General features: G+C 43.1%; 1 protein-coding gene across 1 annotated transcript; it reads left to right on the top strand.

The window, feature by feature from the left end:
• Positions 1–219: 219 nt before the first annotated feature.
• LOC109865696 (cytoplasmic phosphatidylinositol transfer protein 1-like) lies at positions 220–16,248 on the top strand (the record flags this gene model as incomplete). Its single annotated transcript, XM_031799619.1, has 7 exons — positions 220–388; positions 892–899; positions 1,683–1,754; positions 5,202–5,300; positions 8,601–8,756; positions 8,855–8,918; positions 10,871–16,248. Coding segments are annotated over 7 exons (921 nt in total), but the record flags the coding sequence as incomplete, so codon positions are not given.
• Between the last annotated feature and the right edge of the window lie 1,420 nt (positions 16,249–17,668).

Below are 17,668 nucleotides of genomic sequence, written 5' to 3'. Positions count from 1 at the left end.
ATGATGCATCTCTTCTCCTCTCTTGCTTTTAATTTCTCCTCTCTCTTCCATCTCTCTCTCATCTCTCCTTCTCTCTCCTCTCTCCTTATCCCTCTCTCTCTCTCCATCTCTTCTCCTCTCTTGCTTTTAATTTCTCCTCTCTCTTCCATCTCTCTCTCATCTCTCCTTCTCTCTCCTCTCTCCTTATCCCTCTCTCTCTCTCTCCATCTCTTCTCCTCTTGCTTTTCATTTCTCCTCTCTCTCTCTCTTCTCCTCTCTTGCTTTTCATTTCTCCTCTCTCTCTATCTATCCATCTACAGTAAATTGCCCAGCTGGGCTCGAGCAGTGGTGCCCAACATCTTCTACGTAACAGAGAAGGCCTGGAACTACTACCCCTACACCATCACAGGTGAGCGCACGCTCAACACCGCTCAACCAGGATCCATTCATACCATGCACCAGTAATGCTTGTGTTAGGTCAGAAATGAACTCTGACCACGTATCGACCATAACCCTAGCGGAAATGCACCGGGCTAACCTCAACCTAATCTAGTTACTGTGGCACTGAGCTCATAGCATGGCCAGGCTAGCTACTTATAATGTAGTGTGCACACAGACCACCCCCCAAAAAAGTTATAAGAGAACATTCTGGCAACGTTTCTGTCCGGTTCCCATTTGGTTTTGAAATAACTATTATTCTCGTAACGTTATTAGACCGTTAGGTCAGCACCATTTCCCAGAAAAGCTTCTTCAAAAGACCGTGGAAAAGGTTCAGCAAGCGTTTCCCCGGATGTGTGAGCTGGGTTGTTTCTGCGTTGCTACCGTGTTGTCGCGTCATTGAAAAGCCCTAAACTGTGTTGTGTTTTCTCCCCTCTCTGCTTCCACGCGTCCCTCCTGCGCCTGCCTCTCTAGAGTACACAGTAAGTATCTCTTCCTTTTGATTGGTCACAGAGCTGTGAAGAGAGCCACCGCAGTCCAGTAATGGGCGGGGCGTCCGGACTCATTCAATGCAGCAACATGGACAGATTGTAATTGTAATGTTTTTAATATTGTATAACTGCCTGGATTTTGCTGTAACCCAGGAAGAGTAGCTGCTGCCTTGGGGATCCATAATACATACAAATGATGCTTTATACACTGGTAGTTCACAGAAAGCGGTAAGAACCAACATCGGTTTCAACCCATTATAAAACTCTACCGAAGCTGTGTTTTAATGTCTGAGAAGGGTTGAAGACCGATGACCGTCTGCCACCTGTTACATAATGTCTGAAACTTCTAAAGCCTTTGAGCTGTGGCATTTTCAAATCCTCTGAAAGTGATAAATGCCACCACACTGAGTCATATGGCTTAATATAGAGAGGAGGAGAGCAGCAGCGAGGAGAGGATGGAGGGGGAAGGGGGGTGGAGGGGAGACATGGCTTTGACAGTGACAGAGCCCGTTTCAGGCGCAATAAAAGGCTGTGTGAGTCATGGGGGGGGGGGGACACGAGCATACTCCCATACGTTCATCTTCCCTTTTTCTGAACAAAGAACCAAACGTATCAGTTGGTGGGGACATTGGTACAAGAAGTCTAGAGACTAAATGTCTATGCCACACAAACCATTCTGAAACTAAACACCAATTTCAGGTGAAAGCTGTTGTTTTTCCACCATTTTCAAGTATCTCACCTGAGACATTTTTTTCTGTTGGTTTTGTTTTGCAGTGTTCTTTCTTGCCCAAGTTCTCCATTCACATAGAGACGAAATACGAGGACAACAAAGGCAGCAATGACAACGTGAGTGAAGACCGTGTGTGTGTGTTGCTCTGAGGCCTTCAGTATGATAAAGTCATTCCATAATAGGGGCCTTATGGCCCCTCAGTGTCTGCCAAGTGCAGCTCTGCTAATTGAAGAGGCCATTTCATGTATACTCTGTCCTTCTCTCTACCAATTCACAAACTCCTTTCTCTACAGAACAATATCTCGACTATTATGTAAGTGTGTGTGTGTGTGTGTGTGTGTGTGTGTGTGTGTGTGTGTGTGTGTGTGTGTGTGTAAGGAGTTGTCAGTCTTGGCCTTAGAAAAATCCACTCAATGTCGTAAGAGAGAGTAGGCGGGCATCAACCTGTCTGGTCATTTATCGTGTGTGAGACCCACTTCCATGGACAGACGATGTTAGTGAAAGCCCTGCAGGTGTAAAAAGAGAGGATGTTATATCAGACTGAATGTAAAGGAGAGGATGTTAGGCAGACTGAATGTAAAGGAGAGGATGTTAGGCAGACTGAATGTAAAGGAGAGGATGTTATATCAGACTGAATGTAAAGGAGAGGATGTTAGGCAGACTGCATGTAAAGGAGAGGATGTTAGGCAGACTGAATGTAAAAGGATAGGATGTTATATCCGACTGAATGTAAAGGAGAGGATGTTAGGCAGACTGAATGTAAAGGAGAGGCTGTTAGGCAGACTGAATGTAAAGGAGTGGATGTTAGGCAGACTGAATGTAAAAGGAGAGGATGTTAGGCAGACTGAATGTAAAAGGAGAGGATGTTAGGCAGACTGAATGTAAAAGGAGAGGATGTTAGGCAGACTGAATGTAAAGGAGAGGATGTTAGGCAGACTGAATGTAAAAGGCAGACACTCTGGTCTCTACATCTGTAATCCGACCCCAGCCTACCTCTCGTCTCTAACAACTGCTGGCCAGTGTCCCTGTGCGTGCACACACACTTGCACACATACACGCTTGGAGTCATATCACACATGCGCACATATGAAGTACACATTTGGTGTCGCGTACAGACACACAGACGTATGTGTTTGCACGCACAAGTTCCACTAAAAGCTCCCATGTGACTCTTTCCACGGACATGCAGCTTCAGGGCTGACCAGCAGCACAAGCTCTGCATCTTTTACAACACTGTATAATCTGGTCCGAATTTCAGAATCTTCTCTGCCAAGATGCTGTACGTTGTGAAATAATATGCAGCCATGTGTTTCTGTGCTCACGGTGTTAGGAAAGATAATGTCAGGTTGTAAAAAATGTGTTTTCGCGCTCACAGTCCCGTTTCCTGACCGAGAAGGGGTTGAATGTCTGTTTGGATTCAGTTTGTGTTTGTGTGCGTGCCTGTGTGTACATCCATACACGTGTGAATGAAGTGCGTCTGTGTGAATGACAGTGTGTGAATGAAGTAGTGTTTGTGTGTGAGCAGACTGCATATTCTGTCTGAATGAATGGAGGGTGTGGTTAGAGGATGTGATTGACAATTCCACTGTCGTATCAGGTAGCAGACTGTGACAGGGCAGGGCTGCCGTTAGGCTTGGAGAAGAGCCACTGCTTTAAATACTGTTCCTAATGGTTTATGGTTGTCATTATCTCTCTCTTTCTCCTTGAGACTTCACCATTAGACAGTTGCATAGTTTCTTTCTCTCCCTCTTACTTGCTCATTTTCATTCATTCTTGCACACTCTCTTTCTTCCCTCCACCTCCCTTGTCCTTTCTCCCTCTTTCTTCTCCCCTCTACCCAACCTTCCTCCTCTACCCAACCTTCCTCCTCTACCCAACCTTCCTCCTCTACCCAACCTTCCTCCTCTACCCAACCTTCCTCCTCTACCCATAGGCAATCATTACCAACCCATAGGGTATCATTACCAACCCATAGGGCAATCATTACCAACCCATAGGGCATCATTACCAACCCATAGGGCATCATTACTAACCCATAGGGCATCATTACTAACCCATAGGGCATCTTTACTAACCCATAGGGCATCATTACTAACCCATAGGGCATCATTACTAACCCATAGGGCATCATTACCAACCCATAGGGCATCATTACCAACCCATAGGGCATCATTACCAACCCATAGGGCATCATTACTAACCCATAGGGCATCATTACTAACCCATAGGGCATCTTTACCAACCCATAGGGCATCATTACTAACCCATAGGGCATCATTACCAACCCATAGGGCATCATTACCAACCCATAGGGCATCATTACTAACCCATAGGGCATCATTACTAACCCATAGGGCATCATTACTAACCCATAGGGCATCATTACTAACCCATAGGGCATCTTGAAGTTTTGGCATTGGAGACTAGTCCAAATATAGCACATGAATTGAACCAAAAAAATCTACTGATCATATTGCTTCCAAATATGATATTTAGTTTGTTAAGTCATACATAATTTGACAGTTTTCTTTATGTAGTTATTATTCCTCAATAAGGTAGAAATATATTATAAATGTGGCACCATCACAGCCACGTTGTTCCCGATGGACTCTGATTCATAATCATATTTGGCAGCAAGGCCATATGTAGCTACAATACCCACCCACAGCTACGAGCGTGAAGCCCATCTCTCTTCGGTTGTGATCACTGGTGTGAAGCTCTTATTTCTTGACATTCGTACACTAGTTATCCATATACTCGGCAACTTCCAATACATCCGCCGCTAGCTGGAAGCATGATGTGGAACATAGACGTTGAAACACACTTTGAAATGTTGCACTCTGCCCTGTCTGAGCATTCGTTCACTCATCCCCTTAGGCCTAGCGTACTGGAGTATTCCTCTCTTATAACTGAGCCTAGCTCTGTCTCACACGCACTCTCTCACTCACACACACCTCTAGCTCCTAAGATGGAAACAGAGAGTGGCTAATTGGTGTCTGTTTGCCCTGTGGCTATATATGAGGTGTCTGTCTGTCTGTGTGTCTGTCTGTCTGTGTGTCTGTCGGTCTGTGTACAGTGGATGTCAATCAACACCAAGCTTAGAGCGCTCCCTTCTGGCTGCGTTGCACAATGACATGTCCCTGCAGTAGCCTAGTGGAGCAGCTAAGGTAAAGTGGTCCGTAATCTAATACCTAAGATCAGGGCCTGTATGTATCACGCATCTCAGAGTAGTAGTGCTGATCTAGGATCAGGTCTCCCCGTCCATGTAATCTTATTCATAATGATCTAAAAGGCTAAACTGTTCCTGGATCAGCACTCTTACTATGAGATGCTTAGTGAATATGGGCAAGGATAAATCAAATCAAATATCTGACCCTGTGGATATTCTGACCACTCTGGCTGAAGTAGAATGGACAATGACTAGCTTCCGTCAAATAACACAAAGATTTTGGAGGCATAATCAATATCAGTGAGCCGTGTAGTTTTGTGAAGAGAGGATGTTGTTGATGCCTGAAGTCATAGATCACTAACTGTACCTCTGGGGAATTTTTGTTTGTTTTCAGATCTTCTCAGACAGTGAAAATAAAGACCAGGAAAGGGAAGTGTGTTTTGTGGATATCGCCTATGACGAGATCCCTGAGAGATACTATAAAGAGTCTGAGGTGAGTCTGTCGTGTGTGTGTGTGTGTGTGTGGTTTTTAGAGGTAATGGGGGGATATTACGGGTTATTGCAGCCGAGGCAGGCTGTCTCTCGGTAGTCAAACACTGGTACTTGTAGTCTTATTATTGGTCTGAAAATAGAACCAGCAACATAATTCAGACATGACAGTGGATACAAGGACATTTACCGACACTCAGTAATACTCAAAGATACAATGATACGACAGACGGACACCATTTCAGTCTTTCAGTCTATTTAGAGGTCGACGATTAATCGGCATGGCCGATTTTAATTAGGGCCGATTTTCAAGTTTTCATAACAATCGGTAATCAGCTTTTTTGGACACCGATTGCATTGCATTCCACGAGGAAACTGCAGGCTGACCACATGTTACGCGAGTGCAGCAAGAAGCCAAGGTAAGTTGCTAACTAGCGTTTAACTTAACTTATAAAAAAAACAATCAATCCTCACATAATCACTAGTTAACTACACATGGTTGATGATATTACTGGGTTAACTAGCGTCTCCTGCATTGCGTAAAATCGATGTGGTGCCTGATAATCTCTCGTCGAATCACAGCCTACTAACAAAAGCGCATTCGTGAAGAAAGCACAATCATAGCACGAATGTACGGTTGAAGTGGGAAGTTTTACGTACACCTCGGCCAAATACATTTAAACTCAGTGTTTCACAATTCCTGACTTTTAATCCTAGTAACAATTCCCTGTCTTAGGTCTGTTAGGATTACCACTTCATTTTAAGAATGTGAAATGTCAGAATAATAGTAGAGATAATGATTTATTTCAGATTTTATTTATTTCATCACATTCCCAGTGGGTCAGAAGTTTACATACACTCAATTATTATTTGGGTAGCATTGCCTTTCAATTGTTTAACTTGGGTCAAATGTTTCGGATAGCCTTCCACAAGCTTCCCACAATAAGTTGGGTGAATTTTGGTACATTCCTCCTGACAGAGCTGGTGTAACTGAGTCAGGTTTGTAGGCCTCCTTGGTCATGCACACTTTTTCAGTTCTGCCCACAATATTTCTATAGGATTGAGGTCAGAGCTTTGTGATGGCCACTCAATATCTTGACTTTGTTGTCCTTAAGCCATTTTGCCACAACTTTGTAAGTATGCTTTTTCAGTTCTGGTCATTTTGGTTTTGGTCATTGTCCATTTGGAAGACCCATTTGCGACCTAAACTTGAACTTCCTGAGTGATGTCTTGAGATGTTGCTTCAACATATCCACATAATTTTCCTCCCTCATGATGCCATCTGTTTTGTGAAGTGCACCAGTCCCTCCTGCAGCAAAGCACCCCCACAACATGATGCTGCCCCCAGATGCTGCTGGAAGTGGTGTTGGAGGGCAAGTAGGAGGCACTCTTTCCTCTGGTCTGAAAAAAATATCCCATGCCCCAGGACACTGCACTGTGTAGGGTGCCGTCTTTCGGATGGGACGCTAAACGGGTGTCCTGACTCTCTGAGGTCATTAAAGATCCCATGGCACTTATCGTAAGAGGTAGGGGTGTTAACCCCGGTGTCCTGGCTAAATTCCCAATCTGGCCCTCAAACCATCCCCAGTTTTCAATTGGCTCATTCATCCCCCTCCTCTCCCCTGTAACTATTCCCCAGGTCGTTGCTGCAAATGAGAACGTGTTCTCAGTCAACGTACCTGGTAAAATAACGGAGAAATAAATCAAAGAAAAAATTAGCAGAAGCTTCCAAAGTCATGACATCATTTTCTGGAATTTTCCAAGCTGTTTAAAGGCACAGTCAACTTAGTGTATGTAAACCTCTGACCCACTGGAATTGTGTCAAATAATCTGTCTGTAAACAATTGTTGGAAAAATGACTTGTGTCATGCACAAAGTAGATGTCCTAACCGCCTAGCCATAACTAGTTTGTTAATATGACATTTGTGGAGTGGTTGAAAAACCTATTTTAATGACTCCAACCTAAGTGTATGTAAACATCCTGTAACAGCAATATTTAGACTTAGGGTTGCCACCCGTTCGATAAAATACGGAACGGTTCCGTATTTCACTGAAAGAATAAACGTTTTGTTTTCAAATTGATCGTTTCCGGATTTGACCATATTAATGACCAAAGGCTCATATTTCTGTGTTTATTATAATTAAGTCTATTATTCGATATTTGATAGAGCACTCTGACTGAGCGGTGGTAGGCAGCAGCAGGCTCGTAAGCATTCATTCAAACTTTACTGCGTTTGCCAGCAGCTCTTAGCAATGCTTGAATCACAGCTCTGTTTGACTTCAAGCCTATCAACTCCTGAGATTAGGCTGGCAATACTAAAGTGCCTATTAGAACATCCAATAGTCAAAGGTATAGAGAGAAATAGTCGATGCGTCATAATTCCTATAATAACTACAAGCTAAAACGTCTTACCTGGGAATATTGAAGACTCATGTTAAAAGGAACCACCAGCTTTCATATGTTCTCATGTTCTGAGCAAGGATCTTAAACGTTAGCTTTTTTTACATGGCACATATTGCACTTTTACTTCTCCAACACTGTGTTTTTGCATTATTTAAACCAAATTGAGCATGTTTAATTGTTTATTTGGGACTAGATTTTATTTACGTATTATATTAAGTTAAAATAGGTGTTCATTGTTCATTCAGTATTGTTGTAATTGTCATTATTACAAATATATATTTAATCATTATCGGCTTTTTTTGGTCCTCCAATAATTGTTATTAGTATTGAAAAATCATAATTGGTCGACTTATAATTGGTTTTGCCCTAGTCATCCAAATATCAAACTATTTTATTGGGTTGGAATTTGATTCAAATAAGTTTAAATTTAGTTATATTCCCGAATTGAGTTTGTATTGCAGGTAAACCCACGATAGACTCCGCAATACAGCTCTGACCAGATCATGCTAAGCTAACTTTAGCGTCACCTTCTAATTCTCTCCCCATACACCTCTTCCATATCTAATTTTCAGTGTTAGAAATTAGCATGTTAGCATATAGCATCTGTATAAGTATAGTTAGACTGTTGAATATAGTAGATGCAGTAAGCGGTGGTTGAATGATAAATTGCCTCAGCCCCTGAGATTTAGGGAAACATTTCTGGAGGGAAGCATTCCTATTTAACGTTAGCTTTCTATTTGTAGCTTTCCCATAATGCATTTCTCTCAGGGCGCAGAGGTTTGGATTAATTACGGAGATCTACGTTTGTGTGAGTGCGTGTGTGTGTGTGTGTGTGTGTGTGTGTGTGTGCGTACATTCATGTGTGTGTGTGTGTGTGTGTGTGTGTGTCCACACCAACAGGACCTGCGGTACTTCAAGTCAGAGAAGACGTCGAGGGGCATGCTGCAGGAGGGCTGGAGGGACACCCAGGAGCCCATCATGTGCTCCTACAAGCTGGTCACCGTCAAGTTTGAGGTGTGGGGCCTGCAGACGCGCGTGGAGCAGTTTGTACACAAGGTCGGAGGTCACTCACACACACATAGCAGCCACTTAATTTTTGTAGAACTGCTCTGAGATCAGTGTTCTCTGACCCCCTCTATTGTCTCTCCCTACAGGTGGTGCGTGATGTGCTGCTCCTAGGCCACAGGCAGGCTTTTGCCTGGGTGGATGAGTGGATCGGTAGGTCGACAAGCACTGCTCAATTGGTCCTCTCACTAACTAGTCACTGGGTAGTGTTCAGTAGGGCAATTCATTTTTTTTATGTGTTGAAAGTTAAATGGAATGAGTGCTACTTATTGGACAAGACTAGGTAGTCCCTTCCAGTTTTTCTTCTGTACCAAATGAACATGGCCCAAGTTAAACACTGGGACCTATGAAGTCACTCTTTCCTTCAAATGTCATCAATAAGATTTGACTCCGTTTGGGAGCTACGTTGTTACTGTTGATGCCGTCTCGAATCTACTGTCTGTATCATTGTGTGTTTATAGAACTAAATAAGGCATGTGAAATCCTAAACAACATCCAACTCCCCATCACTGCATCTAACCCTGCTCCATCATATGCGCTGGCTGACCTCTCTGATATCAATAACCCAACTTAGAACACATACCCTAGAGGGCAGATTCAAAGCCCAGTCATGGACTAAGAAGGAAGCTCAATTGGCATAATCCGTGTCTGGGAAAATCGCCCCGAGAAGTACTGTCATGTCCAGGATTGATCTGTGTTCACTAGCTCACTACTTCAGTCATACACAGACAACACCTGGACTGCAGTTCCTTCCATGTTTGTCTGTAAAACCAATTCTGTATTGGTGTTCAATCAAACAGTGTCCCTCCTTGTACACTGGTCTGTTTCTTCTTGCGTCCGAAATATTTTTCATTCTTGTTGGCATCTAGACTTGTACGATGTCTATAGTGAACACAAATGGCTGACTTTGATACAATTTCCTCAAGAGAATAGCAGTTGCTGAACGTATCGGGCGATATCACACAAGATATTGCACTCGTTGAATCATGACAGTTGTGTGTATGTGGGTCGTGACTGCATGGCAATGAGAGCAGTAGCAGTGATACTAGCAGGACTCTGATTAGCGCTCAGCTTTTTCCATGGCTGCAGGGTAAGTCCAAAACAAGCCATTACTGCTGTAATGGGACACCGCTACTCACTCTCTCCCTTCTCCTCTACTCCTGGGGGGGGGGGGGAATAACTTTCCCTCCTATGCACTATTTAGGATGATTCCCCCTCACCCAAATCCTCCTGATGTATTTGGGATGACCTTGCCTAGGACTGTTCTTTGGGAATGTCATTTTTTTCCGGTGATGTTCCCAACCCTTCACGTCTGACTCTGAGGGTTCTGGATCATTGACTCTCCCTCTCCTTTCCCTTCTCCCTCTATCCCTCCCTTTCTCCCTCTTCATCTTCATAACCCAGCTTTGGCCTGACTAGCTTTCTCCTCTCGACACCAACTCTTTTCGGTCGTGGGAAGCTAGCTCTGCCCTCTCCACCTCCTATTGATTGTGCTTGAACTTCGACCTTTCGGCCCCTCCCAAAAGCACTAATCCACCACCCAGCGCTCTCTACTCACCCACGGCGTGCCCCTCCTCACTTAACCCCTCCTCTACCTTCGTCTTGAGTGTCCTAACGGGAAGACGCCAACATCTCCACCTCCCTCCTCCCCTCTTTGCAGATATGAACTTGGATGACGTGCGGGAATACGAGAAAAGTATGCATGAACAAACCAACATTAAAGTTTGCCATGAGCAGCAAGAGCATTCCACAAACTCCCCATCACTGGATGACATAGAGATTCATGACAAAGCCAGCGTATGTGTCGTTTCATTTCCTCTTGTTCTGTTTCATATTGATGTGTTCTGTTGTTCATGTCGACGTGACTCGGGAGGTAACCAATCACAATTCTGAAATAAGTGGTTCTTGCGAGCTTTATAGTTATAGTTTTCTAGTTTCTATATCGGGAAAACATGAGGTAAAAAATATTCACAACTTGAGAAAAATAAAAAGTGACTTTTGATTATGACATAACGTAGTGTGACGGCAGACTAAGATTAGAAAGAAGCGTTAGAACGCTTTGGAGTGCTGTCTCCCCCCCCCCCTCATTCTCTCTCTCTGTGCAGACATGACGATGGATGAGGTGAGAGAGTATGAGCGCACCATCCAGGAAGCCACCAATGAGAAGATCGGGATTTTCCCCCCGTCGATCTCCATCAGCGAGATGCCCCTGTCCTCCTGCACCCTCTCCGGCCCCGCCAGCGCCCCCACCACCCCCCTCTGCACTGACGCGCCTGAGTTCCTCTCCGTCCCCAAGGACAGAGCCCGCAAGAAGTCCGCCCCTGAGACCCTCACCCTGCCCGACACCGCTGCCCAGAACCAGAGTGGAGTCCCCCAAGGCTCTATGCTGGTGCCGCTTCCAAATCACTCCCCCTGGCCCTCCTCTGACTCTGACCAGGCTGAGTTAGGGGGGGAATAGGAGGAACGGGATGTTCTTTCCCCCATATGCCCTGCCACCTCATTGTCTTAGTAGCCCAGCAAGACTAGCCTCTACACCCCAGTGCCCAGTCCTCCAGGCCCAACTAACCATATTGCAGAGGTCAGTGCTTCTTACACATATCTCCAGAGGTCAAAGGTCTAACCACTAGTTTCCAATCTCCTACATCCTCAACAGAAGTCTGTTTTGTCAGCCTTCAAATGGATGGCTTCCTGAGATCTAGCCAATCAGCTGTCTGATCTACTGTAACAACCACCCAAGCTGTCCATCAAGAGAACATATCCACAAGGGGTTTTGTGTGCTGTCCTCAATTAGCGATCCTTGCATTCAACATAAAATATGTTATTGACAAAATGCCAGATGGATTTATTTTTAATTTTTTAATCCGGTCAGCTGATAAACCTTATGTAAATATAGCTGCCATAACAACATGAAAATAGAGAGACAATGATATTAATATTGTAATATTGTTTTGTTCACTTGAGTGAATGAACATCTTTTCAAAGAATTCTCAAATATCAAATTATAATTTTGACCTTGAAATAAATCAACTTTTAAATTAACAAAATGGAAGTAGAAGTACTGTAGTATACTTAGTTTTATTACTACAATGATTCACTAAAAAGATACCACCTTTAACCTGGACGGAGGAGAGACCATTCAAAACTGAACCCAGATCTGTGTGTGTTCATGTCTCTCCACTCCACACTCCAATTGAAACAGGTGGAAGGTCAGTACAACCACAGAAAGAGATCCCGTCTCAGGTCTCCAGAGTTCTGCTTCGGCCCTCTTTAGGAAGGGCAGGGAACATAACCATTCTCTCCCTGCTTTAAAACACAATTTTTATACCTGCATCTATACTCACCTGTCTACTTAACTAGCCTTTGGAACGTTTACACAACATTAGATAAGCCATGATAAAATACATATTGGGCATAAAGTTTGACATTGGAGAGTGATGCATTCAGTTTAATCAAATTGGTATAGCAACAGAACAGATATGACTAGGAAAAATGCTGTAAATGTACAGTTGATGTCGGAAGTTTACATACACCTTAGCTAAATACATTTGAACTCAGTTTTACACAATTCCTGACATTTGAATCCTAGTAAAAAATCCCTGTTAGTATTTGGTAGTATTACCGTTAAATGGTTTAACTTGGGTCAAACGTTTCAGGTAGCCTTCCACAACCTTCCCACAATAAGTTGGGTGAATTTTGGCCCATTCCTCCTGACAGAGCTGGTGTAACTGAGTCTGGTAGGCCTCCTTGCTCGCACACGCTTTTTCAGTTCTGCCCAAAAATGTTCTATAGGATTGAGGTCAGGGCTTTGTGATAGCCACTCCAATACCTTGACTTTGTTTTCTTTAAGCCATTTTGCCACAACTTTGGAAGGATGCTTGGGGTCATTGTCCATTTGGAAGACCCATTTGCAACCAAGCTTTTAACTTCCTGACTGATGTCTTGAGATGTTGCTTCAATATATCCACATAATTTTCCTCCCTCATGATGCCATCTGTTTTGAAGTGCACCAGTCCCTCCTGCAGCGGCCTTTCAGGTTATGTTGATATTGGACTTGTTTTACTGTGCATATAGATACATTTGTACCTGCTTCCTCCAGCATCTTCACAGGGTCCTTTGCTGTTCTTCTGGGATTGATTTGCACTTTTCACACCAAAGTACGTTCATCTCAAGGAGACAGAACGCATCTCCTTCCTGAGCGGTATGATAGCTGCGTGGTCCCATGGTGTTTATACTTGTACAGATGAACGTGGTACCTTCAGGCGGTTGGAAATGGCTCCCAAGGATGAACCAGACTTGTGGAGGTCTACAAATTTCTTTCTGAGGTCTTGGCTAATTTCTTTTGATTTTCCCATGATGTCAAGCAAAGAGGCGCTGAGTTTAATGGTAGGCCTTGAAATACATCCACAGGTACACCTCCAGTTGACTCAAATGATGTCAATTAGCCTATCAGAAGCTTCTAAAGCCATGACATCATTTTCTGGAGTTTTCCAAGCTGTTTAAAGGCTCAGTCAACTTTGTGTATGTAAACTTCTGACCCACTGGAATTGTGATACTGAATTAAGTAAAATAATCTATCTGTAATCAATTGTAGGAAAAATTACTTGTGTCATGCACAAAGTAGATGTCCTAACCGACTTGCCATAACTATAGTTTGTTAACAAGAAATTTGTGGAGTGGTTGAAAAATGAGTTTTAATGACTCCAACCTAAGTGTATGTAAACTTCTGACTTCAACTATAAGTGAACATTGAGCACAGTGGAAATTCCATGCTTGCGCAGGGCACTTGCTTCAACCTGGCCTTATTGTATGTGCTTGATTATCTTTGCATTGTGTTTTTAGAAATGCCGATAATGTTGCTTGCCAATGTTGGTACTGTACCCGTTTTGGTGGGCTCAAAGTTATTTTGAAGCAACAACGTTAGCGGCGGCCATCTTGTTTTCCCCTGCTCTAGCCTCATCAGGAACTTTTGGGGGGGAGGAAGAAACATTGAGGACAGAAGGTTTGTCTTTGTGTAATGCCCTAGCTACTATTTTATACAATCACATAGATGCATAAAGGGGTCTCCATATGCCGCATGAAACATTCAAACATGTATACATATGTAAAGTATTTGTGTACATAAATGGCAGGATATATTGTTGATGCGAAATGGTGGAGAAAGCACATGTGACGTTGTCCTAGGCTCTGTAGTGTAACCGTTGTATAGTAAAGCAGAGTTTTAGCGGAGACTGAAACGGAGCATGTTCTGAGAATACAACTCTCTTCTCAGTGCCTCTGCATGCAAAAGTCTATATTGTCTCGTCTGTATACAACATCCAAAACATTTAAAATAAAGGGAAGAAACGTCCCATTTTATTGTAATGTTAAAGGGCAATTCCACCACTTTTCAACCTCATGTTCGTTATCTCCAGCACAATACCAGTGTCTACACGTGTGAAAATGGTGCATTTCTACGTTTCGTAGAAAAAATATGAAGTGACAAAGTTCTACCCGATGACGTCAACCATTTTGAAAACTATGATTTTCAAACACTGACATTCGCGGTGACGTGGAGCAAGAAAATAGCCTCCCTCTGGCTAGAAACTCGTAGGTTTTGAAAATAGCCTCCTCTGGCTAGAAACTCGTAGGTTTTGAAAGTAGCCTCCCTCTGGCTAGAAACTCGTAGGTTTTGAAAATAGCCTCCCTCTGGCTAGAAACTCGTAGGTTTTGAAAATAGCCTCCCTCTGGCTAGAAACTTTTAATCCTACCCTGTGATGTCACCGAGAAGCATTTCTTTAGGACACTTCTTCCTGTCTTTGCAACCACAGATCACAGAAACATGCCGTTTTCACATATCTAGACACCGGTATGGTGCCGGAGATCATGAATATGAGTTTGAAAAATGGTGGATTTGCCCTTTTTAAGCCTAATTTTCAATTTATTGCAATGTCAAAACATTGATTTGAAATACAGCTTCATGTTAGTTATTTTCATCAAAATGTACAAGATATTGAGAGAAATAGCTGACGTTTGTCGTACCTGTTGACCATTGTTTTGTCCTAAAAGACATTACATTACATATGTGGGCATTTGCATTTTGTGATGAGAAAACGAAATGAGCTGTTAACAAATGTACTGACTGTTATATCTCTGTTTTTAGGGTTTTGTTGGACCAAAGTTATACAAGCCTACTTGTTTGTCAGATATAGACCACTCTACAGTGTCTAAGCCCAAAATGTCTCCTCTTTACACAAGACGCTCACTATCATTCTAAACTGTACTTGTCTTTGCCGTTAAATTTCCTGTAGGATACATGTGTTAAATGATATTGACTATCAGGAATAAAAAATAGATACAGGGATATGTTTGAGTGCCAGTAAGCTAATGCCTATATCAAAACAAATGCAAAATGACAAGTATATTATTTTTCAGAGTGAAGGACTAGGTTTTGTAAATAGTGAACTCTTTCATTTTCAGTTGCGTGCTCCACATAAATTCACGGAGACCTTTTGAGTGAGTTTATGTCGAGCACGAAACGTATGTGGAGCATGGAACCGAAAATGAAAGAGTTCACTATTTCTAAAACCTAGTCCTTCACTCGGGAAAAATAACCAACTCTTGATATTATACTTGTCGTTTTGCATTCGTTTTGAGAGTACAAAAGTTTGGTTTGAATCTGTAACATTTTACGGTGCAATGTCCCATTGTTAGTATTCTTTATCGAGCTGTTGAAAAATCCACAGGAGAAAAGACCATTGTAACTACATGGTGTACATTACAACCCTATGAGCAAAATACTTTTTTTTTAAATGTCCTTTTTGGTTGAAAGTTCTTTGAAAAAATACGTATTTTTCAACATATTGTGCTCACTGTGAAAAGATTTACTTTGAATTTGCGACCTCCCCATTGTAGTGTGCCTCAAACGTTCCGGTTGCTTTTGGTGATCCTACAGCTCTTTGACATAATGAAACATTATCTATGAAAACAATATTTCAATCAATATTTTTTGCTTTTTATCGGGGTGACTGTGTTATACTTTTTGAATTTATACATTGCATCTTGACTCGGAGGTTGGTTTTCTGTTATAATTCTCACAACTGCTGTAGTTTTGATTTGGTGGTTTGCTGTATTTCAAATGGCATCTGTTCATTCTAAGAAAAGGACCAAGCTTTTCGTTGTGTCCCTCCTGATGCGGCTTGCCAGGATGTCGCGCTGTCTCCCTAGCTCTGGTCCGGGTTGTCACTGCTGCTTCCTGACACTGAGCCTCCTGAGCAGGACGAGCGTTAGCAATCCACACTAACACCCTGGACCAGAGCTTACTCTCTCCCTATCTGAAGTGCCATCCTTGTTCGGCTACTGGAAGTCGCTCTGGGTTCTTCCACTGATTTATATGTTATATTTTTACTGCCCTCCTTGAAGTATATTTGGTTCTCCGTTGTAATTATTGTTTCACTTTTTTTTTCTTAATTCTTGTATTAAATAAAGTTTACTTGCTACTACACTTTGCCATTGTCGGTTGTCAGATGTGGTGCCTTTTTTGAACGTTTGTGTGTGTATGTGCTCGCAGGGGTTGGTGGGTGATTGCATGTGGGTTTGTGTGTGAGAAAGTGAAAGATAAAGAGCAAGGGGAATTAACATTTTGATATATATACACTACATGACTAAAAGTATGTGGACACCTGCTTGTCAAACATCTCGTTCCAAAATCATGGGCATTAATATGGAGTTGGTTCCCCCCCCCCCCCCCCCCCCCCTTGCTGCTATAACAGCCTCCACTCTTCTATTGGAAAGCCTTCCTAGATGTTGGAACATCGCTGCGGGGACTTGCTTCCATTCAGCCACAAGAGCATTAGTCAAGTCACTGATGTTGGGCGACTAGGCCTGGTTCGCAATCGGCGTTCCAATTGAGCCCAAATGTGTAATATAGGGTTGAGGTCAGGGCTCTGTGCAGGCCAGTTAAGTTCTTCCACAACAATCTCGACAAACCATTTATGTATGAACCTCGCTTTATGCACAGGGGCATTGTCATGCTGAAACAGGAAAGGTCCTTCCCCAAACTGTTGCCACAAAGTTGGAAGCACAGAATCGTCTAGACTGTTATTGTGTGCTGTAGCGTTAATATTTCCCTTCACTGGAACTAAGGGGCCTAGCCCGAACCATGAAAAACAGCCCCAGGCCATTATTCCTCCTCCACCAAACTTTACAGTTGGCACTATGCATTGGGGCAGGTGGCGTTCTCCTGGCATCCACCAAACCCAGATTTGTCTGTCAGACTGCCAGATGGTGAAGCATGATTCATCACTCCAGAGAACGTATCCACTGCTCCAGAGTCCAATGGCGGCGAGCTTCACACCGCTCCAGCCGACGCTTGGCATTGCGCATGGTAATCTTAGGCTTGTGTGTGGTTGCTCTGCCATGGAAACCCGTTTCATGAAGTTCCCGACGAACAGTTCTTGTGCTGACGTTGATTGCATAGGCAATTTGGAAATCAAATGTAATTTTATCAGTCACGTGCTGAATACAACAGGTACAGTGAAATGCTTACTTATGAGCCCCTAACAAAATATGCAGTTTTATAAAAAACGGATAAGAAATCAAAGTAAAAAGTAATTAAAGAGCAGCAGTAAAATAACAATAGCGAGACCACATACAGGGGGGTACCGGTACAGAGTCAATGTGCGGCGGCACTGGTTGAGGTAATATGTACATGTAGGAAGAGTTAGTAAAGTGACTTTGCATAGATAACAACAGTGTAGCAGCGGTGTAAAGGGGGGGGGGGGCAATGCAAATAACCCGGGGAGCCATTTGATTAGGTGTTCATGAGTCTTATGGCTTGGGTGTAGAAGCTGTTTCGAAGCCTCTTGAACCTAGACTTGGCGCTCCGGTACTCAGTCGTGAGTGTTGCAACCAAGGACAGACGATTT

The sequence above is a fragment of the Oncorhynchus kisutch genome, linkage group LG20 (assembly GCF_002021735.2).
Source record: "Oncorhynchus kisutch isolate 150728-3 linkage group LG20, Okis_V2, whole genome shotgun sequence".
NCBI lineage: Eukaryota > Metazoa > Chordata > Actinopteri > Salmoniformes > Salmonidae > Oncorhynchus > Oncorhynchus kisutch.
The sequence above is the reverse complement of the archived record's forward strand: the minus strand, read 5'-3'. Positions and strand labels throughout refer to the sequence as shown.